Source organism: Ascidiella aspersa, chromosome 3 (assembly GCF_963924565.1).
Source record: "Ascidiella aspersa chromosome 3, kaAscAspe10.2, whole genome shotgun sequence".
Lineage (NCBI taxonomy): Eukaryota > Metazoa > Chordata > Ascidiacea > Phlebobranchia > Ascidiidae > Ascidiella > Ascidiella aspersa.
In genome coordinates, this window is record NC_139449.1 from 15,288,203 (window position 1) to 15,313,573 (window position 25,371).

Genomic DNA, 25,371 nt, shown 5'->3' on the forward strand with positions numbered 1-25,371 from the left:
AGCAATAGTATCTCTAATACTTTACGTTTTGCTACATGTTAAATTTTTACAAAGATTTTTTAAATCATAGAACTTGTAATTACACGGAGATAAGTCGAAATTTCAAAAACACAAACTTTTAAATTTGGTAATATGATAGTTTTGGAATCTACACTGTTTGACCAAACAGTAAGCTTCAGTGTAGTAGGCCTAACTTCGCCCTTAACTTAAAACAAATCTTAATAGCTACGGTCACGCAGAAAATTGCGTTGGTATTTAGCCGCACTCCAAATGCTAGCCGCTATAGTCGTATCGACCGCCTCAAAAAAAATGTTGCCTGCGTGTCAAGGTGGATTACTTGACGCCATAAACAAGGTAATTTATAGTAACGTAATGTGCGCAGTCAAACTCTCACATGGACCTTAAATTGTCTTTAATAGACTCTGGTTTGTATGCGACGAAAGGGTCAATTAATTTTTGCAAATCGCCTAACTGGTTTTCGTTTAACATGATTTCGCCAAAGTCGACATAGCAGTACATTTAAAGGCACTAAGAAATTTACATTGTTAACAAATCTTTTATTTAAAATAATATTAGATTTTAACGATGCCATGACCAAATACAAACGTGGGAGATTCACTGAAAATTTGAAAAAAACAACTGGAGTAAGTAGTTAAATGGTGGCTAAAGTCATTTAGACCAGTGCTTCCCACCCAGTGGGCTATCGGGTTATGAATTATAATGACGTAACATTTATGCAACAATGTAACTAATACGTAACAATTTAGATGTGTTTTATGGCATTAACTATTTCAGTAGTAAAGATGCGGGTTTTAATATACGGTACCTGTTTTTTTAATTGTTGCACGTTTATTTATAAAAGCTATTTTATACCTTCGACGCATATCCATTACCATAAAAAGTCTCCATGCTGAGGCCATTTGATTCGACTAATATTAAAGATAAAACAGCCGAATTTTGATTGTGTAAAATCAAATTTATGATGATGTTCGTTTGAAATGAAGAACACAGTTAAAGCAATGCATTTGTAAGGCCCGCCATTTAAAGCATTGTTGTATACAGTTTTAAAAGGCAACACCATCAACCTTAGGGAAGTGTTTTTTTTTTCCAAAAAGTCTAACGTTACAATTTTACGCGCAAAATTACCTATATCACTGTTGTCTTTATGATGATCAATACACAGCCCGTTTAAATGTGATACACAAAACATTTTGAGGCCAACCGGTCACAAAAGTCAAAAGAATTATCGCAGCATCGATAGCAACTCATCTAACGACCTTGATACACTTTCTTCTCTATCATCACTTTCCTCGCGCATCGTCAACGCTTTCTCCGTCCATTTTAACAGGCGATCGGCAGCCTTGGGCACCAGACTGGCACTAACAAAAACCTTGCTGATGCGTTGACGTGGCTTTTTGCCAACGCACAGCAGTACTGTACAGTCTGGCATCGGAATAAAGCCTTTGGCGTAGGAGACCCAGGCGTCCCAGAACTTAGCATAGGTGAAGAGCTCTACATCCTCGTCGCGTGCCATCTGAATCGGCGCGAAGTCGTCGTCCTGCTCTCCGAAGCTAGTGAAAGCAAATATACGGCTTTGACAAAGCCGTTTGGCTTTTAAATTGAAATCGTTATCGCACTTAAAAACCACTCCAGCGTCCATGTTGTTAATAACTGACATAAAAGAGCCGCCATAATTATCTCCAGGGTCAGGCAGAGTAATGGGGTGACGGTCAAAGTCGACAATCAGCTCTGTGCGCTTCGGCTCATCGATCCGCACCAGGTAGCGCTGATCTGCATGATCACCGTAATGAAGCCGATATCCGACTTTCATTTTAGCAAGATTATCGCTCTTTACAACGGTCTGTTCGTACTTCACTTGCAACTTGTACGTAAAGAGATCCTTTTCTAGAAAAAAGTAGTTTAAAGCATCAGGATATAATGACATCAAGTTAGGCCTTTTGCAAACAAACTTAGTTCAAATCAGGTCTCAATCCACGACATATTTACTAAAAACACTGTTACAGTATTGCCATAGTAGGTTATGTCATTCGAATAATAAATAAATCCTGTAATGTAACCCAATTGATAACAAGCAATATTTGCAAAGCATGCACCAAGAACTAAATACATAGCAAGCGTTCACAGTGCCAAATTTAATAAAATAAAATAAATTGCAAGAATAGAATTGAGCAAACCACTTGAGCAGCTTTTACCACTAAATTTAAGCGAAAAGTTGGAAAGTAATAATGTTATCGGAACATGGTAAAGCATCTGGCTCTGAAACAACAACAGGGCGAAGAACGGGTGGTAAACTTACTTTATAGTGTCATATATTCTGGCAGGACATTTATTTTTGAAATCCTAACGTAATAGAAAAGGACAATTCGATTATTTAGTTTTAAATAAAAATGAGGTATGATTAACGATTTAAACACGAGCTACGCGACCGCGGTTTTTGAGTATTTGATGAACTGTTGAAATAATAGTAATTGAAAAACATTCCGAAAAGATATGGTTTACTACGTATTCAATAAATCTTTTGGAATGGTGATTGGCGATCCTAAGCCAATTTTAATAAAGATACCTTAAGACCCTCCTTTTGAGATACCGACGTCTACCCAAATGGCGCACGTTAATCGCGACATAAGAACTATCAATACATTAGCTTTAGCATGAGGGAGGACATTTAGGTGAAGTCTGAAGCTAGTCAATTGATTAAAAACAGTCCACAATTTCAATGCAAATCGCTACACTAAGTTGACGAGATATCAGTTGCATCTCGGATAAGAGCTATAAAGTGAATGTAAACGAGTATTTAGTTTCTTTCGGCCATCAAATATTATATTTGGTTTAACTATTGAGTTGCATTTTGAAAGGGGTAGCTCACAGAAGATGACAAAATTAACATACGCGAACTGAAGAACTTTTCCACATTTCTAAACAATTTTGATATAGTCATCGCAAAGGATTGTTGTTCCTAATACGTTCATAAACAGTTTAATTACTTGGAGGCCACAAATTCAGTACGGGAAGCCTGAACTTCCTGTTGGAGCTGCGCCAGCACCGTAATTTTGAGAAAATAACATATCACTGAAACTGCGGGAGAGTGGGTCTGTTGTTTTCGCTTGCCTTCGATATGACGCAGGTACGTTGTCAACTCGGAAATGGCATGACACTGCTGGACAGAGCTCAAACCAACGTTAAGGGCTTGTTGTACGTTAGCTGTAAACACTCGACCGTTAAAACTAACAAGTGGCGAAGAGGGAAATAAATCAAGTAATTTCCTGTGAAACGCACTGTACTAGAGCATTGCCAGTTGGTTGGTAGAAAATACCACTGGATTCCATGCTTATCGTAAACTTTGAAGCGATGCGAGGGTGGTCATTTTTACTGCAGTAGGTGATATAAGTTAATTCAAAGTGTGGCACTAGCAAGGGCGAATTTAATACCTGTGAAAGCCAAACTTAAGTGATCATTGTAAACCAGTTTTATGGGTTTTCCAGCAAGTGCGTCTTTCGTAGGCAACATTATACGCGCTTCTTTAGGAACAAAACAATAACGTAAGTTAAAAAATGGTGCAGCATTCAACAAGTTTATACCACTATATAAACTGTTGCTACCAGGCATGGAAATATATATCAAAAACAGCTCCTCTGGTAATTGGAATTACCAGAGGAGCTGTTTTTGATTTATAAGTTTATACCACATAGATGGTATTTGAGTGTTTATGTCCTTTTCGGCAATGACATTTCCATGACGGAAAATGCAAAAAACAATTATGCTGTGAAAGTTCAGAATAACACCATCCTGACAAATTACGACCTGGCGTACCTCTATGGATGTGAAGGAAATGTTACTATCAGAATCGAACTGATAAAAAAGTTTGGGCGAGAGCTTGGTTCATTTCTGATGCCCTCGAGTTAACGCTAAGTTGGCTTGTCACAACTGCGAAAACGGCGCAGACTGTAAAAAGGGTTGGAATCATAAATGATGCATAGCGGTGTCAGCCGGGATTCTAAATACTTTGCCATTCTGACGGAAAAACCTTTGCAAACATTTTGAAAGCAGTCTACCCTTTGATGAGTTATTTCTAAGTTATTCACGCTTATTAGTACAAAGGTAAAAATGAATTGCTATATATTTAATCACAGTCCAATATACACATCGACTTGAGTCCTATTATATCAAACTGCTATTTTCTCAAAAAACAAATTTCAGTCCGTTTGTCTATCATTTGTAAGATTTTAAAATAAACTGACTTTGCTTTGAAAATGGTTACATCCTGGTCAGGGTGCATAGTGGATTTTTACAACCGAACACTTTAAAAAAAGTTGTTTATATCAAGCGTATCGCGATACGAAATTCACATGCTTTTCGTTGCTTACATACACGATCACAGCTAATTATTTATTTGTTAAACGAAAAATTCTCGTACGAAAGATAACTAATATTTTGTTGGACCGTTAATGTAATACCCCTGACAAACCTCCAGTTGTTTCACTTCTCAAGAGAATCTTTTCTCAAACAAGATCGGCCGAAACGCCGGCCGAGTGTCATATATTCTGACCACGTTGAAAACAGTTTTAAGCTTTGTGTCAATATTTCCATCTTCATTTTAAAGAAATTGCACATTTTTGTTGTAAAATGATAATCAGCTAATTTATGGACTCGTGTAATGTGACGTCTGATAATATCGGATTGGAGCTGATATACGATGTAAAGTTGTATACCGATACTCGTCCGATATTTAGGGTAGTATCGATACTCGTCCGATATTAGGGTGCTATAATGTAAACATTTAATAACACTTTCGAGAAGTTTGCACTAAACACAGAAACAAATCGTATCGGATTAGTAATGATACTTCGATCTAGTATGTCAGCTAGATGTTTATCAATGTAAGCTCTGAAAATCAACACTGCAAATAGCGTGAGATACTAAGTTTTCCACAGTTATCACAGTTTTCTTGGCTGCGGGTAAGCCAAACCATGTTTACGCTTCATTGATAAATATTTAATAATTGTTTAACCACATTAACTCCTTACATTTTTAATATTACAATTAACGAAGTTGAACATCATTATTTGAACCACAACAAAGTTTACTTCGCATCGATATTAATAACTGGCCTGTAAATTGGGCATTTTAATTTCAAACCTAGTCATTTTTTGTTTCGTTTTTTTTTTGCAAATTTAAAACAAAACGAAACAGTTGGTCAAGGTAACGACCCTAACCTGTTTTTATGGATGTAATTTCATACTAACCAGGTATTTGCAATTGGGAAAGTATGTGTAACAGACATGATCGCTTTTCTTCTTGGGTTTGTTTCGCTAAAATGTGGAGAATAGATTCTTTACCTGAATTGAACAAAGAATTAATTGAAACACTACTATACTTTAAAAGGCTTACACTGAATAATTAGGGAACAATAACATAAATTTATAACAAAGGGGATCAATGTGGTTTACCTTTTAATGGGATTACATTAGTTTATAATATGATATTATGTCCGTAAAGGTATAAGTAACAATTCATTTAAATAATTTGTGACAAAAAGATGTAAACCTTCAGCTGCCATCTCAGCTGCTTCTAAAAGAATTTGAAAGCCATCAGTGTTTTCTTCTGTGATTTCCAGTTCCTCCATGTCGTGAATGGGTTCCTCGGTTATAATCACCTCAGTGCTAGGATTATCTTCCATTGAATTGTCTTTCACAAAAATAATTTCTCGTGGAATAAAGCTTGGATCATTGGGCGGAGTCTCCAAAATTTTCTTTCTCTAAAAATACAATTTATTCTTAACTTAAGACTAAAAACATCAAACATTCTTCAATAAGACAATGAATTTCATTTCCGCAAATATCAACAATAATATGGGATTAGATTTAAAAGCCATGTAGTAGTGTCGGTGCTCGTCCGTAACTAGAGATCTAAAATCCAATGCAGCAATTTATAAATAGTAGGTTAACAACTAGCATCATTGATCGGTAGAGCAATACACATTATACGCAAGCCTGCAGAATTAACCACACAGGCCTGAACAGTATTTGCTGTGTCTTATTTCTGTAGTGATTCATAATTATCCAGTTTTCTATTTCGGTATATCACTATCTCCTTGTTATTTTTTGCATTTCTTTTAAGGTTATGTTTTAACTAAAGTGTTGTGTAGACTTAACAATTTTCTAAAATAACCAGCATCTTGTTTTCTTTAGTATCTTAATGGTTGTTTATCTTTTTAATATGCCAAAAATGTCAACTAAGCATTTTCAAGAGTTAAATTGAAAAAATATCTGATTTCTGTCCATTGGTCATCAGTAAAACATCATAAACAAGTGACCAATGCCACCAAGATACTAATACTTCATTTCTACTAGTGTAAAAAAATTGTCAAAAAAAATTTATTTTAGGTAAAAAAATAATCGCCCTAGGTATAGGTAAAAAACATATTTCCTTTGCATATCTGAAAGAATTCGCCAAATCAAGAAAAACTAGACAGAATGTGGTTCTTCTATAAATCTTTAAAGGACTTTATTGTAGGAAAGTAATAATTAGGTTTTAAAGCCTGAAACAGTCATGTTGGTTTGCACAAAATACCATAATTACAACAAGGTTAGTTGAGGGTTAAACGATAACACTACTTGTCAGCGTTTTGATAGACTTTCTTTATTGGAGTACCCTAAATGCACATTGGGATGTTTTCAACATACAATATCAAAATAAAGTTTAATGTTGAAAGCCATTGCAGACATATCGAACCATTCAATGAAAGACATCATGTGTGTTCAATACTTGTGATTTAACCCTTCTGAAGCTGCTTTTTGACCAACGATTACAGTTTACGTATCATTAGTACACCAAAAGCCATCACCGAATCTGTCGAACAATAATGCAAGCAAGGCAGGCTAGAAAGATAACTAGTCTGCAGTGAGGTTCGAACTCGCAAACTCCGGTCCTTCAGGGACCACCGTTCTACCAACTGAGCTACACAGGCTCAGAGAGGAGCGAGTCAAGAAAAAACAATATGCAAATGCTTGCTAGATTCTTGAGCTCCGGTCATCTAGGGTCTGTCGCTCTACCAACAACTCTACACCTCAGAGAGGAACCAATGCTTGCTACATTCTGTTAGAACAATCAACTTCACATTGAAGGGGATCTACAGTACCATATCATCATTCAATAAAAGATTTCTAGTAAGAAAATTAATCAATATTTTAACAGACATGGAACTTAATCGTAAGAGTTGGTTTAAATAATAAAATAAAATACACACCCCCGTAAAAAAATATTTTTTCTCAGATTTTTGTGTTTCCATGGCTCTTGCATAGAATTATAGTTTACCCTATCTTTGTAAATATTGGCTAAACCTTGGACAAATACAGTGGTTCAAAATGCAAAATATACTTCTAAGCCTGAAAAAACTTTGTTTGCGACAACTTAATACAGCGGTGTTGAACATTCTACTTTATTGTTCAGCATTTTACTGTGACAAAATGCAAGTAAATGATTCTAAATCATGTTTGCACTATAAACCATGTGGTAACATTTTGATGCGAGATTTTTTTGCAGTAAAGTTTCCATTTTGATGTCTTCCAGATTGGAATGATCCCCAAATGCTGCCCACCTTGAAACCTACAACATCTTGATACACCCACAGAGCAAGCACCTCGCTCTAATAACTAATTTTTTTTTTGCAAAAAAATGGTAACCAATTTAAAAAAACAAAAATGAAAACCTTATAAATCATTGTACAACTGCATGTGATAACTAACTACTTTCACACTAAAACTCATCTAAAACAACTTGTTTATTGCATAACCACCTAAATCTTACAGCATTTTTGCAAAATCTATGCATTACAGGTTATTCACATCAGTCATTGAACTAACAAGTAACATGTGGCACGAAATAATCATTTTAATCAGAATGTTAATTTGGTAAAGGGCATCCAATTTGGAGCTTGATGGCTCAAGCACCGTAAGTTTCATGCTTCCAAAGTTTAAACTCTCTTTCCTGAAAGACTTTTTTGATCACATGCTTGACAAAGTGCAAGTGGTGGCTAAAACATGGACAACTTTGGTTCTGGAAATCATTTGAAACTCTATCCATGAAGGCCATGAAATGCACCTGTATCTATGTGGAACAACAAGTAACACTTCTTATTGGCAATCATCACCATAGGCCAAACCTCATTAAACAATACATGGATAAAACTCAATTTTTTATTGCACCCCACATGTTAAAAAAAACTTTTTGAAATTTAACCCTTGTTTTTTTCTCTTTAATGAGCTAATTGTAACCATGGCCTATCCAGAAAGTAGTCTTATCATTTTCCACTGAATGTCACCATAGCTAATAACTTTAGATCATTTTGGCAACCAAAGTAATATTCCAGCGCCTTCATTTGTTTAACAACCAACCTGTTTTACAATTTAACATTTTTATTGTTTTTTATAAGTTGCTTGTTTGTTATCTGCAATCATAAACTATGAGATGATGGAAAAATTTAAACTGGGCTAACTAATTGCCTCAACACACTCAAATGCAAATTAACCTAAAGTTTACTGAAACTGTTATTTTGTATATAAAGATTTACATGCCGGTACAGCAGCAATAGCTTGTAAACTTATCAAATGCAACTTTTTAAGACCAGCATTTACACTGCCTAATTCAGTGGTTCTCAAACTTTTTTTGTTGCGACGCCTCTGGAAAAGTTTTCTGGACTTGCGACGCACCCGAAAATAAAAGTTAATGATAAAACTTATTATTTAAGCTGTTTTATTGATACAACAACAAAAAGCAATGTATATTATTGAATGTGGCGTGTGGGCTTGTTTGTTTTTACAAGTTCATTGAATCTTGGGAGAATTTTTGAAATTGCCACACGCATTTCTCTTTCTGTGTTAATTCGTGATTGATATTTGCTTTTATCACCGCCAAGGCACAAAATCCTGCTTCACATAAATATAGGGCTACCAAATTTTCAGCACCCAAAAAGTGGACATTTTTTTGCCTGTAAGTAAAACGAAAGTAGAATGGTAACGTTTGAGAAAATCGTACCATATCCACAAGTAATGCATTCAGCTTCGAAATTAATACGTCCCTTTCTGAAACAAGGATACTTCTAGCGTAGCTCATCAGGAAACAGAGTTTCGGCGTTTTAATTTAATTAAACATTGCGTTATCGTGTTTCAAAAGATGTGACGACACACAATACAACGGCAATATTGCAAAAATATTATCGATTCGCGCCAAAAAGTTTGAGATCCCTGTTGCTAGCCTGTTATCATATATAAAATATGGATAAAAAATATAATTCGAACCGTGGATGAATTTTATCGTTTATCTATAAGTCAGCAAAATTGTATTTAAATACGGCCGGTATACCTTTGATGATATGAAAACATGCAATGGCACTCAAAGAGACTTTGTGCTAAAAAAGTAAACAAACGTAGAAAAACAAGATTCGCGAAATTTTGGGCAGTTTCAATATTCAAGTTAACAAAAAAGAGTTTCTACAGCGCTGTAGGAATGGTGGACAAACCAAACGAAACCATTAGAATCATTGCATAAATTTAACTTAGATCTCGCGCCCCCCGGTTAAGAGCCGCTGTCATACACTAACTAGACAAGCTTCTGTAAGAAATAAGAACATAGCCACTGGGCCTGCAAAACTTTTATACCTTTGCTTTATTAATGGGCCTTTTTAGATGTGAGGTTCTGTTGCCATTTTTCTGGCGCAATGTTTGTTTTCTTGAGAAAAGAAGACAAATCCTCCTAAAAGAGGACATATGGTAGCCCTACATAAATACGACATGGCGAATGGGATAATAATTCGTAGTGCTTTCTGCACCAAAGCTGGATAATCGGCATTCATTGAAATCCAAAAAGTTGACCGATTTCATGAATTAAACATCCTTTTCAGGGAATTGTCACAGGAAACGTCAATGTAGGCTTCTTTTTCTTGTGCAGTAAAAAAGATGTAGTAGGTTGGACAAAAGGGTCAAGAATCCATTCGTAGTTTGATAAAATTTCGGAGAAGGTTTTTGAAAATTTCGACTCGAGATTGGACAAATGTTGCCCAAATATGCTTTGCAAATTTAAAGGCAGCGTCATACTTTTCTTTTCAAGCAAATTGGACAATATTAGAGTATTGAGAGCTTCCAGACAGGTTTGCTTTGTTATAAGCTAACTTGAAATTAAACAATGTTACTGCTGTATAAAAGGCTATTGTTGCGTAACAATGCATTAATAAACATGCAAGGAATCAAAACTTTTAAACAGCTAAATCAAATCTATTAAACAGCACTTAAAGAACAATTTTAGTCCAACTGATTTTCGAAAAAGTTATAAAACTACACTTAACCTCATTTTATAAAATAAACTGAGTTCAGCAACGAAACGGAACTATTCTGCGACGCCCTTGGGAAATTGAAACGACGCACCAGGGCGTCGCGACGCACAGTTTGAGAACCACTGGCCTAATTTAACGTAATCATCTCCTGGGTCTGTTGGATTACAAATCATGGCCAAAACTCCTATTTTAATTTGGCATTGGATCGCCACCGATACCAATCTAGTATCGGCGAGTAGCGATCCAACCGGAGCATCTTGAATTTACCCGAATATATACATGACAAAATAACAGTTTAAATGTTCTCAATATGAGTTAACCAGATAAGATATATAACCAAACAGGGGGGAGTGGACAGGACAAAACCACACTCACTTTGCTTTATTTTACTTTAAATTAGATAGGCTTCTGTAATTAATGGTAGATAGACCTAGATAATGCTGGACTAAACTTTACCTAGATAAACACTACTGTTACTTAACTTAGATAGCGTCATCTTGTAATTTAGAATTAGATAGACCATACTACTACATTTAAATATTCTATTTCTTCAAGGTATAATTGAGCTTGCAAAGTTGTTCCTATTGTAGCTTTTATTTTACGAGCAGCAAATCTGTCAGCTAGTGTTGGTTGCCTGTAGGTTATTAATAGCAAGATACCATAAGCTCAGACGAATAACAATTATTACATTTGCAGATTGTAAAAAAAACGCAGTGTTTTTATTCGAAAGTTTGCCACTGTGCATACCTGTCACTAGGGATGCTCAAAGTAGAATATCGAATCCTTGGATTCGAATCCAGATGGGATTCGAATCCAATTCTGTCGTTTATTTCGGGTAATTGGAACCAATATAATTTAATGTTTTACCGCCGATTGTTGCGCCTAATTGGACAAACGCGTGCGGTAAGTTGGTCTGTCGCTGCGGCGACCAATTTATAGTGCTTGCTTTAAATGTAACCCGTTAGTGCAGTGTCAGCGTTTTTTCGGGCGACCAATTACTTCGCGTCTGGCGATAACGTTCGTCTAATAATTAAGTGTCAATCAAGCGTTATTGGGCGAGCGACTAACGTGTAATGTCAGGAGCGGAGTTCGCAATTTTCCTAAATGCGTTAAGTTGCAAAAGAAACACGTGCTGGCCTTCAAGAAAATGCGCTATAGGGTTACTTAAGGTCAACTTTAGGCCAATATTCAGCGAGGTTATGCAGTTATGCACAGCGTAAATTGTCAAGTATTCGTTATGTCAATAGTAACTTTGTATTCTTTGCAGTGCATTATTTGACTGCATAACAGATCAATTAGTCAAAAAAGAAGCACTAAGACCCAACAATGCTTTTAAAAACTGTACCGAATTTCTAAAGAGTTCTGTGTGCAGTGTTGCATTGTACTCACTATTGGCAAAAATATAAGTTTTGGCAACAACCTGGACAGTGGACATGTATTACAGTTCACACAACTGCTTCAAATGACAGTTGTTAAGAATGTAAAACATTTTTTATTATAATGTACACATGTTAGCAAATATTTTGGGCGATTTATTGCTGTAAATGTTGGCCCTGTAGGGTAGAAAAAGATTAATCCATTCCCCAAACAAAATCGAGGTTAAATAATTTAATAAAAATATACTAGGATTCGCTATTCTGGATTCGTTATTCTAGATTCGAAACCTATTATTCTAGAATACTTTGGTATTCTACTTTGAACATCCCTACCTGTCACACTGCTATACAAGACCACACATCACATTCACGCATGTAGCTTATTTTGCTGTTTTTTTGTATATGGAGTTACACTTAGTGCATTTCCATACACAAATAAGTTAATCAAAATTACACAAATTCATATCACTGGGTGCCTCGCAAGATTAACAAACTTTTATAAGTCCTCAAGAGGAAAAAAGTTTATAATATCTCTTCTTACTGCTGTTACAAAACTCTAGTATTACATAGATAAAATCTACAAATAAAAGCATAAAATTAGATTGACAAATAAATAATTACTTGAATTCTTATCAAAAAAATTAAATATACATAACCACAAAAAGCAAATGCGTTGTTGCTTGTCTTATGGCATATACATATATATATAAAGGATAAACCTTTGGTTTGGGTGCATCTTCGATAGAGGGTTCCATTTCTTCTGGTGTATTTTGGTCAAGAAATGCAATTCCAAGGCTACTGGAAGCCTCTATCCACTCTGTGTCTATATTGGGTACAGCTGCTAAAAACAATATTTCATTGTGTAATGCAGTGGTTCTCAACCAGGGTGCCGCAGCTCCCTGGTGTGCCAATTTCTAATGCATACTCAAGGGTGCCAATTAGGTATTTGAGAATTTTTAGTAATTTGATTTTTGCTCAATTGGTAAGCATCTTGATACAACTATTTGTTTACGATTAGAGACCATTTAATCAAATGACATTTTCCTACATGTTTTAAGTTGATTGAATTGTTTCAGTTATGTATAGTGATTATTTCACATTTGAAACTCTTTACGAAAATTCCAGTTTGGGTGCTGAAAATCTAATTATTTTTGAGGTGTGCTGTAAGCCATAAAAGGTTGAGAATCACTGATGTAACGCAATACAGATGACAAATTTTACTGATTTACTTACTTCCAACAGTTGTAAAATCCAGTGTCTCTCCATTTGTAGCACTTATTTCAATCATATCTTCACAAGGATCGTGGGCAAGTATAGGATGCTTTACTCTTTTTCGTCTCACTAAATAAATTATATATTTGTTCTAGGAAATAAGCATGGAACCAAAATGTAATGTTAGCATACGATTTTCGTCTAAGAACAAAATAATGCATCTAGAGTAACAATTTTCTCAGAGAGCTAGATAATGCAAAAATGTTTTTTTCAAATGGCAAAACATTTTTTTGACCTAATAGCATTGTACTATGCTACACATTCGGTACACTATGTGATGATGTAGTGTGCCAAATTAGCTAAAAAAAAGCTGTGGTTGAGAGAAAATAAGTTGTGTCAATTGAACACTAAACACGTGGTCTTAGGATATCCCTATAGAAAATAATGTTGCGATAACTATCATTACATAAAAAGGCTGACTTTGAATAGTCAAAGGTAGACCATCTTTCAAAAGAATCTGCAGTTAAAAATTTTTTTTTTCAGTTAAAAAAATCGCCTTGTTACACCTACATCTAATATTAATGGAGACAGCGAACATGGAGGAACATTGGCCTAACTCTATGTTTATAGCGACATAAAAAAGGAAGAAGGCTTGACTTAGCATTGTCATTTGTGGAGTACACCCGTGCTAATCAGCCAACGTGAAGAATAACGAAAGGCGAAAGAGAAAAAATATTCTGCATTAACGGTTGACCAAACTAAAGACAAAAAACGTCATTTTGTGTTTGATTTTGGTATTGCATTAGCTTAGGAAGCATGGCCCTTATACAACAAAAACATTGCTGCTTTGGACGGTGAGTTACACTCTGACAAAAACGAACAAAAAACGATAATATCACTTACTAAAGAGGGAGTCCCAACCAAACCACCTCCCCAGAGACGCCACTGCGGGTGGATTAGTAGTATGATGTCCATGTCAGTTTCTTAACAACTAAGCTTATTCCCGTTACCTAACGGCGTCCAATGTAAAAAAAACTGTAATCCTTTCTGGTGACAAGCATCTTTGGCCTAAATTATTCGTTTTTTTGGTTGCGCCCCTAAAGTTAAATGATGTGTTTGGCCACCCTAAGCAATGTATCAACCTTGCCATGTTTAGGCAATAAACAAGGCTACTCACAAGTTAGTTACCAAAAACGTGTGTGAAAGGCGGAAAATTTTTTGTGACATAAACAAATGCATAAAGGGCATTATAAAGTAGAACCTTGGGCCTGGGGGTGCACAAGTCTGCTTTTCTTTCTCTAACACTGTTACAAAGATAAGGTGTTTTCAGGCAAACTTATGTGGAAACATGCAGTTCAAAATTAGTACACAAAGCGCGCAAAAAAATCTTTGGTTAAATTGGGAGAAATTTTTAATATATATATTGCTTGAAATAACAATATTTTGAATCAAATTTAATATAAATTTTTTGCATAGGTTAGAGTCACACAGTAAAGTGCAGGGTTTCTCAACCGTGGCCCTCGGCACCCCTGGGAGGCCACGGAGCGGTGATTGGGGGGCCTCGGGCATAACTCTCAACCTAGGTCATGGTATTACAAAAGTTCTTCCGTTTATATCGGGTGATTGAAAACGATATAATTTATTCGTTTTATCGCGGAAAATTTGGCCTAATGCTGTGGCAAAATCACTGCTGCAGCTTCAAATGCAGCCATATATGCGGCGTTGGCGTCTTTTCTGGCGACTAATTACTGGCCGATAACCTTCGCCTAATCATTAAGTGTCCATCAAATGCAGTTGGGCAAAGAACTAACGTGTAATGTCAGGTACAGATATTTTCTTAAAGGGCGTTAAGTTGCAAAACAAGCATTCCAATAAAAAACGAGAAGTAAAACAAGTGAAAACACGTTAAATACAATGCAGCATTTATAAGAGCAGGGGGGCCACGAAAGTTAAGAGCCCATCAAAGGGGGCCACAAAGCATAAAAGGTTTAGAACCACTGGTCAGGTGCAACATGCCATAGTATGCGTTGTGGCTATGGCTGAACAGGTATGCTTAAAACAGGAACGCAATCATAGCAAAACAGGCCAAAGATTGTGCTAAGTGTGGAAATGTTTTGCGTTTACATAATTAAAACAGCAAAAAATAGTTTAAGCCTAAGATGGAAAAGCATGGCCTGGTACAGTTATGCCCATGTGAATGTCATACCTGTCAATTTAAAATGGTGACTATACTGCAAACCCACAACAATACTATGTTTGAAATCACCCCATCCGTCAGAAATTAGTGCAGTTCTAAGCAAAAAGGTCTACGACAATCAGTGCATTCAAAGAATCAAAAAGTCCGACTTTTAGACTTTGAGGTCTTCAATGCACCAATTTGCATTAACAAATGTGCATAAGAAGATTAAGTTTAACAATACTTGACCCAACCAAACCCAAACGCTAACCAGCGCCCTAACCCCAATAATGTGCGATAATTTAATAATTATAACGCTTCAGGCCCCAATACATCAATTTGTGACGTAATAATCTTAAATACAATGGACGAGAACCCATCCGAGTTTGGGCTTTTTTCCCCAGCATTTAAAGAATTATTAAAATAACGCACATTATTTGGGTTAGGATTCGGGTTAGCGTTAGGGTTTAGGTGGGTCAAGTGTTATTAACCCTATCTCATATTTTTTATTATCTTTTCTGAACTTTTAATGAATATTTTTAATTTATCTTCGCCGGGAGTTTACCTAAAGGTCCAAATCAGTGCATTGCCAGGACCTCAAGGTCTAAAAGTCTAGACTTTTCTGCCATTGGATGCCCTGATTGTCGTAGACCTTTTTGCTTAGAAATGCACTGATTTCTAACGGATCGGGTGTTGAAATTGAGTACTTTTTAAAGAAACAATCTATATGCCTAACACTGGCTTTTCTTCACTAAACAACATGCTTCACACTTCCATAACTTTTTTCAGAATGGCACAACAAAATTAATTCCTGCCACTTGTAGTGCGTAATGTTCCTACATATTCTACATTTGAAAAAGTATATGTGGCTAAATGTGCGTAGAAACAACAAGTTTTTTTTTTATGAAATTGATCTTTTCAAATGTTAAAACCAATTCCGTAACCAGTTACAATCTTATACAATGATTACAACGTTCAATTGGTTTTACCATCTCCCCTCAGTCAGTTGTTTAAACTGAGCTAACTATACTCCTTCACTTTAAGAAATACATATTTCAGCAAAACACTTTATTTCTACTCGAATATTCCACTTTATAAGCTAGAAAACCAAGAAAATTAACTTTCATTTAAGCCAAGTTGCAGCAAAATCAAAGTAGAGTGTTTGTTGCTATTAGCGATTAGAGTTTCGTCATGAATGACTGATTACAAATAGTTATGTGTGAAACTAGCCACTCGGTGGTCTGTAGTGATATAAAGCAAATAAACAATTATTATATATCTTTTTAGAATCTCCTTACTTTGGAGAACTCACATGCATTGGAATTTTCAAGTTATCATTTGAAACACCTTTATGACAGGTCAAACAAAATTTGCAGTCAATTTTTAGGCAAGAGCGACCACGAAAAGGCTAGAAAATTGTCAATTTTCAATAACCGATATTTTAAAAGTACTGGGCTGATTTCTGTAAAATGAGTATCACTTTTCTCACAATTGCACAAAGATTTTACATATTATTTTAATAAAACTCTATGACATATGGTTCCAGAAGTGTACCGGTCGCAATGGAATGACCTTGCCATAAGAAAATTCACATTTGTGAACGGAATGTAGGATGGTATAGAGTCAGGGGTTTCCAACCTGTGGTATGTGTACCACTAGCGAAGGTTTTTTTCAGGTGGTACGTGAGTAGCTTTCGTTTTTTGCACAAAACCCTGGAATCACAACTTTATTTTGTTTTTCTAGTTTGTTTTCATAAACAAAATTTTCCCCCCGAAGCCCATTCTTATTGTTACGTAACTATGCTTGTTGTTTCGAAACAACGCGATCTTCAAAATACAGGCCATGTCAATTTTTGTCAAATGATTGCTCTTGATAGGTATAATCTACTGTTATATAGCTTAAGCTACAAATGGCGCTGAATGATCCTAGTTGTAAGCTAAAAATAAATAAAAACATGATTCAATCAAATTAGTTATTCTGCAAGAAGTGGTACGCATGACACTACAGAGCGTCCAAGTGGTACGACATCGTAAAACGGATGGGAATCCCTGGTGTAGAGATTAAACCATAAAGTTTATGGAGAATTTTTTGGTATGAAGGGTTGTTTATTCTAAAAGGAATAAAAAGTAAGACATCACACCAAATAAATTTTTTTTTTTGTGAAATTAAAGGTGACTTAGGATATACTTGAAAAAGATTAAAAGCATATCTACAAGCCTTTAAATTATCCAGCATACATACTCTAGATCACAGTTGGGCAAACTGCGGCTCGGTGGCATGTTTCTTGTGGCTCTTCTAGTCGGATTGTAAAATTCCAAAAAAATTGTCAAGCCTACCAAGATTTCCGTTTATGAACATTTCTCTCTTTTTATTTTTTTTATTTGGGCCAGCATTTCGTTTATAACGTAACACTAGACATAGAATCCGAAGAGTTAGTTAACAGCAAGTCAACGCAATTTTATTGCTAATAAGTAGCAAATCAAACAAAAGACTGATATTGATAAATATTGTTTGTGTTATTTTGTTATTAACGGTATTATTATTGTGTTAATTATTAACGTTTGGTATATTACAATTCTGTTATTATTGCTGAACTTACAATATTTACTGTTTTTGTATTAAAATAATTTTTAGGCTATCTGGTACATATATTTTCTTCAAATGGCTCTTCCATTGAACACAGTTGCCCACCCCTGCTCTAGATATTTAAACTTACTTTTTGCTTCAACATGGTCAAGGACTTTATAGACTTTATAATTTCCAGTTTGTAGCCCAAGTTGATGTAGATTAGTTTGTTCTTCAAGCTCATGACACTTGTTGAGAATAGTTCGAAAGTTGCTCTTCATTAAACTTATGTGTTGATTTAATGCCTCTGGTTCATTTTTAATCTTTGAACGATGTTTAGCCCACGCCTAGGAAATAAATGATAGTATTTTTTACTACAATAAATACATGCAGAAATGTTTAGGCAAATAAAAGATTAAATATTAGTGCATTGTTTATAAGAGCTTTATAAAGACTGTGATGTGTTCTGTCATGTCTTTTTTTATTTGGGCACTGGATAAAGTTTTGCCGAAGAACAGTGTTGCCACTTTTTGCACATTTTCTGTGCAAAATATTTATCACTTGCACACCTTATTTATGTAAGTATACAAAAATGATGTTCTTTATTTTACAGACTTCTATTGCCAAACATCTCATGTAGCCCACAAAATCACTATTTTACAAGGATATTTAAATATAATACCTTCTGTGCCAATATACTTTACTAAAGTTATTACATTTAATTACATTTGAGTTATGTTCAAACAAAAAAGTGCCCAAATTAGTTTTATTCAAACTACATGTGAATAAAAAGGAGCCAAATTAATTTTATGTAAGCTACATGGTAATAAAAAAGTGCTCAAATTAGTTTTATTGGAGCTCTGCAAGAACAAAAAAGTACCCAAATTAGTTTTGTTTAAACTACTTACAGACAAAAAAGTGCCCAAATAAGTTTTACTCGTGCTTCGTGTGATAAAAAATAGTTTATTACTTTTATTCGTTGTATGTGTGCAAATCGTTTTTTTTTAGAACTACACGTCAATGAAAAAGTGCCCAACTTAGTATTTATTCAAGCTATGTATTACAGAATGACACATTAAAGTTACTAAACTTGAAAAATCTAATGTGGCGTGAAATCGCTGAATATCGGCCAAAGTTGACCTTGAGTAACCCTGTAGCGTGTTTGTTGAAGGACAGCAGAACTTGTGCAACTTTATTTCGAAAATGGCAATTTTTTCAACTGACTGGCCAGGATTGCATGTTAACCAATCACCTAATAACGTTTCATTGATGCTTAATGATTGGTATGAAAGAACTGCAGGTTGCACGCTAGTGTTGTAAACCTGTTATAAAAATGAAAGGCAAGAATGCAGCTGTGCCGCTGGATCTTCCGCACACCTTGATATTAAAAGTGAGGAGACTAAAAGTAAAGGCTGAGGTGTTTAAAAGAAAATCTCACTACAGTATTTTAGAAAAATAGATTTTGAATCTAGAATATAATGAATCAATCTATAATTGCGCAAGTAAAATTTGCAGTGTGAAGTATTATACTTGCGGCTACAAGTTGGCCTGACTGAGTGTAACCTTTGTGTTATATGTTCAGTTAAAGAAATTACAGTTTATTTATTGCTACAACATTATAAGCAAATATCATAGAAAGGTTTATCATTGCCTAACTGTAGAAGATTAAACCAAAAGCAAACAAATTTGTAAGGGATTTTGGCCACCCACCAAGTAATGCTAAAATTATTATTCGGCTCAAAATATTTAAGTTGAAATAAGGTCATAATCCGTCTTCAGATTATCCAGCAGCCATACATAATAGTATATTGCCAAGTCTGGATTATCATGAATTTCTATAAGCAACCTGTCGAACCCCTATGTTATTCTGCAAGCTTTCGTCGAACCCCAAATTTTCGCTTAGTATTCTTTTCTCTCCTAGCAGCTGAAACTGGGCAGATTCAAACTATAAACTTGCATTTATATAGGTTAAATTTGACAAACCTTCAATTTATAACGTTACATGACACCTTGACACATAAAAGATATATGAATTTAGCTTGAAATAACAGCATTAAGGCTTCAGAGGGCGTTCTCGCCAAACCCTTGAAACAGCTGCACGTTGAACCTCAAGAGTTCGATCGAACCCTGGTTAAGAACCACTGGCTTATTGTATCAAAGGATAGGTAGCACCAAAAATTTATTGTTGGATTTAAATTGGATTTATTAAACTCTATAAGTTTTTAAGACATTTTTTAGTGCCAAAGTAAAAATTTATAATATTTATAAATGTAGTTGAACAGATACGCATTCTTTATGATATGTTACAAACTTAAATATTGCAGCCCTTTTGTGCAGAGCTTAGTGACTAATGAGGTTGGTCGTGGGAAACTTTATTTTAAATTGAATCCCAGGAATTACCATTTCCTAGAGCTATCGTGTTATTTGGCTTCGTAACCCCGGTTTTCTTGGCGTTTGCATGGTTCGTTTGCGCACAATTTAGGTTACTTTGTATTATGTGGAATAGCGTAGACCAGGGGTCGGCAACCTTTCGTATGCAGTGTGCCAGTTTATGAATAATGTCAAAATATCAACAACTTCGTGCCAAACATTTTCCCATGTTTGGTTTTAGACTGGCAACCTCAGGAGTCTGTTAAAAACAACCCGATTCCGGCAAAAATATACAATTTTATTGAGTCCCGAGACCGGTTAAGACTTTACAACCTGTATTTTACCGATTAACGTAAATAATAAGGATATTTAGCAATCCACTCATAGGTGTCATGAAAAACATGCAACCATATTACATTCCACCTTGACAATTTACAGTTATCAGTTTCCAAATTTGGTACTGCCATATGCACACTTTGGACTCGGGTAGTTTTACCTAGTATTACTCAAGTCAAACTCCGTATCCCTGCTGAAAAAAAAACGAACTGAAAATAATACTGTGCCCGCTATTTAGAACATACTTCGACGTCTTTCAGTCAATACCTAGAAGTGTTAACTATATCAGTTTTGCTTTTAGCTTGGTTTCTCAGTCGCGAATAAACACACATGCTTACTTTTAACGTAGAATACACTGCTTTAACGCTGTAAACATCACGCCAATTTTAGGGCATTGTAAGGCGTAATATGAACGGTTAGTCATAAACATCAAGTAACGCCTAAAAAAAAATAATGTTAAATACAACAGTTAAGACACTAATTTGTGACACGAATTGGAAATGTGTGCAACCATTCAGTTAGCACTAGTGTTACTGACTTAGTAATAATGTTAAATATAATGATGTGGTAGTGGTGTAATAGTTACAATTTCTTAAGGTGACATAACATGCGGGTTGTGCGCATTAAACATTTGGCGTGCCTTGAAAAATCATCTCGCATGCCACTTTTGGCACGCGTGCCAGGGGTTGCCGACCCCTGGCGTAGACATTCGTCAGATAGGGGCCAAGTGAAACAGATGCATTTGCAGCACAGCTTAGAATAGGAGTCGGCAACCTATGGCTGCTCAAAGTATTTCATTCGGCCCGCCGCTACCTCTTTTGCAAACCGAGCAGGAGATCGTTCTCCATTTGAAGTATTTTTTGTCTATTCCAACAATGTAAACAATTTTTTTTTACATATTTAGTATATTAGCATTTTGAGGAAATCTTTTTAGCTTGAAGGCGCTATACATAACCTGGAACTATCAGCAAAGGAAGTTTCACCAACTTAGTACATAAGAATGCATTTTATTGGGGTGTACACTAGACCAGTGGTTCTCAACCGCCGGTCCGCCAAATATATCATAATTTTATATAAGATGTTAAAAGCTTGTCCATTAAATGTAGAACTTCGACAGTTCCGTAATTTGCTGCTTTGTGACGCAACATAACGTTAATAGTCTACTTGGGACTTGATTGTTCGTCACAATGGTGCAAGTGTTGTACGTAAAACGCCTATGATATCAAAAAGACCGAAGCAAATTGCTTTTTTGACGTTTCCCTTATTTGCTTTAAGTTGCATATACTTTTGTCGTAATTACATTTTGAGTTGATTTTGATTTTTGAAGGCCCACTTGTCCGCAAAACTTTTTTTGAAATTTTACCTGTCTGTAAGCTAAAAAAGGTTGAGAACCACTGCACTAGACTCTTTATTTGGGTGCACACTTAACTCGAAATTTTAACCTGGACACTAATTTTAAACCAAACAAACTCAAATGCATGTTTTTAATTCAAATGAAGGTTAATTAGACCAATATTCAAATGCGAAATTATCCTAGGTCCACCATTGATTAACAGTTGTTATAATAATATGCTTAAAACTATACATTTTAACAAAAGTATGAGTTTATATTTAGTACGGCCTGCCAAGACCTTTCTGAGTTTGGGTCAGGCCCACAACTAGGAAAAGGGGCCGACCCCTTTACGGATATTGTGTCCCGAAATAGCCTGCAACAATTCAAGACATGCCTGGGATTTTTAACAGTTGTTATCGAGTCCTCTTTAAGAGGGATAAAATAGAAAAAGCAATCGGGGCAGGAAAAGGCATGCAGGGCGATGACTTGGTGAAGTTTGTGCAGCATTCCGGCGCTTGTGTCGCGAGGCAGCGACAAAACAAACCGAGAAAGAGCAAGATGCAGCCACTGTTATTGAAGAAAGACAGAATAAATATATAAGTTACACCTGTGCTGCACAACCGATGTGGCTAGAGATGTTTAAAGTAGAATATCAGATCCTTGGATTCGAAATCCACTCATAGGTGTCATGAAAAACATGCAACCATATTACATTCCACCTTGACAATTGACAGTTATCAGTTTCCAAATTTGGTACTGCCCATACGCACACTTTGGACTCGGGTAGTTTTACTTAGTATTACTCAAGTACGACTCCGTAGCCCAGCTGGAAAAAAACGAACCGAAAATAATACTGTGCCCGCTATTTGGAACATACTTCGACGTCTTTCAGTCGAAACCTAGAAGTGTTAACTATATCAGTTTTGCTTTTAGCTTGGTTTCTCAGTCGCGAATAAACACACATGCTTACTTTTAACATAGAATACACTGCTTTAACGCTGTAAACATCACGCCAATTTTAGGGCATTGTATGGCGTAATATGAACGGTTAGTCATAAACATCAAGTAACGCCTACAAAAAAATAATGTTAAATACAACAGTTAAGACACTAATTTGTGACACGAATTGGAAATGTGTGCAACCATTCAGTTAGCACTAGTGTTACTTATTTAGTAATAATGTTAAATATAATGATGACTTTGTGGTAGTGGTGTAATGGTTACAATTTCTTAAGGTGACATAACGTGCGGGTTGTGCGCATTAAACATTTGGCATGCCCTGAAAAATCATCTCGCGTGCCACTTTTGGCATGCGTGCCAGGGCTTGCCGACCCCTGGCGTAACCGTTGCCAACCCCCTGGTGAATCCAGATGGGATTCAAATCCAATTCTGACGTTTATTTCGGGTAATTGGAACCGATATAATTTTATGTTTTACTGCCGATTGTTGCGCCTAATTGTACAAACGCGTGTGGTAAGTTGGCCTGTCGCTGCGGGACGCATTTATAGTGCTTGCTTTAAATGTAGCCTGGTAGTGCAATGTCAGCGTTTTTTCGGGCGACCAATTACTTCGCGTCTTGTGATAACGTTCGTCTAATAGTTAAGTGTCAATCAAGCGTTATTGGGCGAGCGACTAACGTGTAATGCCAGGTGCGGAGTTCGCAATTTCCTTAAATGCGTTAAGTTGCAAAAAGTAACATTACATTGTAAAACTTGCTGGCCATACAAACTGCACTATAGGGTTACTTAAGGTCAACTTTAGGCCAATATTCAGCGAGGTTATGCAGTTATGCACAGCTTAATTGCCTAGTATTCGTTATGCCAATAGTAACTTTGTATTCTTTGCAGTACTTTATTTGACTGCATAAAAGAAGCACTAAGACCCAACAATGCTTTAAAAACAGGACCGAATTGCTAAAGAGTTCTGTGTGCAATGTTGCATTGTACTCACTATTGGCAAAAATATAAGTTTTGGTAACAACTTGGACAGTTGACATATTACAGTTTACATAACTGCTTCAAATGACAGTTGTTAAGAATGTTAAACATATGGGAGATTATTTTTGATTATATGTACACATGTTAGCAAATTGTTTGGGCGATTTATTGCTGTGATTGTGGGCCCTGTATGGTAGATTAAGATTAATCCCTTCCCTAAACAAAATCGAGGTTAAATAATTTAATAAAAATATACTAGGATTCGCCATTCTGGATTCGTTATTCTAGATTCTAAACCTATTATTCTAGAATACCTTGGGATTCTACTTTGAACACCCCTAGCTACAAATCTAAAACAACGAATGAAGAATAATGAATCCTACTATATTTTTCAATACTCACTTAACTTTTATTTAGTAGTTACACCCTAGAGTGAAAGCAAATTATCGCAAAATCCCTCGCTAACATATTTATAAACATTTGTAAATCAAAACGTATCTTCCAAATATTACTATTGAAAAAAACTGTGTACTGATCATGAGTGGCACCAAAACGTGTATGCGATTTCAGGTCTGAAACTTTTGTCAAATTCTATGCCTTTAAAAGATATATTTTTGACCGAACTTCAAATTTCAGCCTTTATGTGACAGCTCATGCTTCTATATATTTAAAATAGATCATGTACTTTACTTCAAATTGGATACTGGGTTATCAGAGAAATCGCACCTTCTTTTTAATTTGGGCTTTAAAAAAACATCTGTGGAGTACTTTAAACTCTCTCAATCATAACTACTAAATTATATTTACCCGAAATATTTCATGATGTTCTTCCCAGTTGGGATAATTCTTTTTGGTCCACGGCAACTTGAAAATTCTTCGTTTTTCTGCGTCAATCCATTCCAAATCCAAAAAGTTACCACTTGAAATTTGTTGAATTAACCATGGCTTAAACTGCAAGCCATCCATTATTACCTGATATACTATTTAGCGTTGCAAAGATATTACTACTTGAGAAAAATGTGTAGGCGTTATCATTAGTAATAATGTAGAAAATGTTGGGGGCTGGCCTAGAATCCTACCACTTTTTTTTACAGTAACCAAACAAGTTGTCAAATTTAAAATTGCAAGGAAGAACGACGCTGGTCTAGAATCTTGCCACAGAGTTCAAACAATTATATTAAAGCAACGCAAATTATTTCGGTAAGGGTGTCGGTTAGTGTTTGGGTGAGTCAAGTATTATTATTTAACAATTTGACGTACCCAAACTGAAATGCTAACCCCCACCGTAATTCAAATAATATGCGTTGTGGTAGAATTCTAGACCAGCTCTGAAATACATATGGGAGAAAAAATGGTACTCTTTCTATTTGAGTACGAGAAAGTAATGGAAAAAAAAAGGTCTACAAATACATATTATTTGGGTTAGGGTGTCGGTTAGCGTTTGGGTGTGGGAATGCTTAACCCACTCAAACCCGAACACTAACCCGCACTCCAACTAGGGTTCCTTTCCGGGAATGTTTTGACGGGAAATTCCCGCGATTTCACGCGAATTAACGATCCCGCATGCCGGGAAATTTTTTATAATCCTGGTTATTCGGCATCATAGCAAAACTTTTAAAAAACTAGTCGTTTTTGACTGATATAAAGAAAAAAATATAACCAAACCTATTAAAGTCGTTGCCTGAGTTGCTTTACTTGCGCTTAGCAGCGAAAAAACT

At 35.7% G+C, this 25,371-nt stretch overlaps 1 protein-coding gene across 1 annotated transcript; it reads right to left on the reverse strand.

Annotated features, from left to right (window-relative positions):
• Nucleotides 1-786: 786 nt before the first annotated feature.
• LOC146160361 (uncharacterized) lies at nt 787-24,652 on the reverse strand. Its single transcript, XM_083384073.1, has 7 exons — nt 24,461-24,652; nt 17,829-18,024; nt 12,958-13,065; nt 12,444-12,565; nt 5,566-5,776; nt 5,265-5,357; nt 787-1,905 (listed from the first exon to the last, which is right to left on the reverse strand). Exons 1-7 carry the CDS (start codon nt 24,617-24,619, stop codon nt 1,244-1,246), a joined length of 1,551 nt encoding a protein of 516 aa, XP_083240199.1. The 5' UTR covers nt 24,620-24,652; the 3' UTR covers nt 787-1,243.
• Between the last annotated feature and the right edge of the window lie 719 nt (nt 24,653-25,371).

What these genes read in the sequence shown, in the direction of transcription:
- LOC146160361 (XM_083384073.1), bottom strand. Translation starts at nt 24,619, where the DNA reads ATGGATGGCTTGCAGTTTAAGCCATGGTTAATTCAACAAATTTCAAGT. An exon ending in GGATTTTACAACTGTTGGAA is followed by an intron (nt 12,566 to 12,957) that starts GTAAGTAAATCA and finishes TATTGTTTTTAG; the next exon opens with CAGCTGTACCCAATATAGAC. An exon ending in TTCCCAATTGCAAATACCTG is followed by an intron (nt 1,906 to 5,264) that starts GTTAGTATGAAA and finishes ACTTTTTTCTAG; the next exon opens with AAAAGGATCTCTTTACGTAC.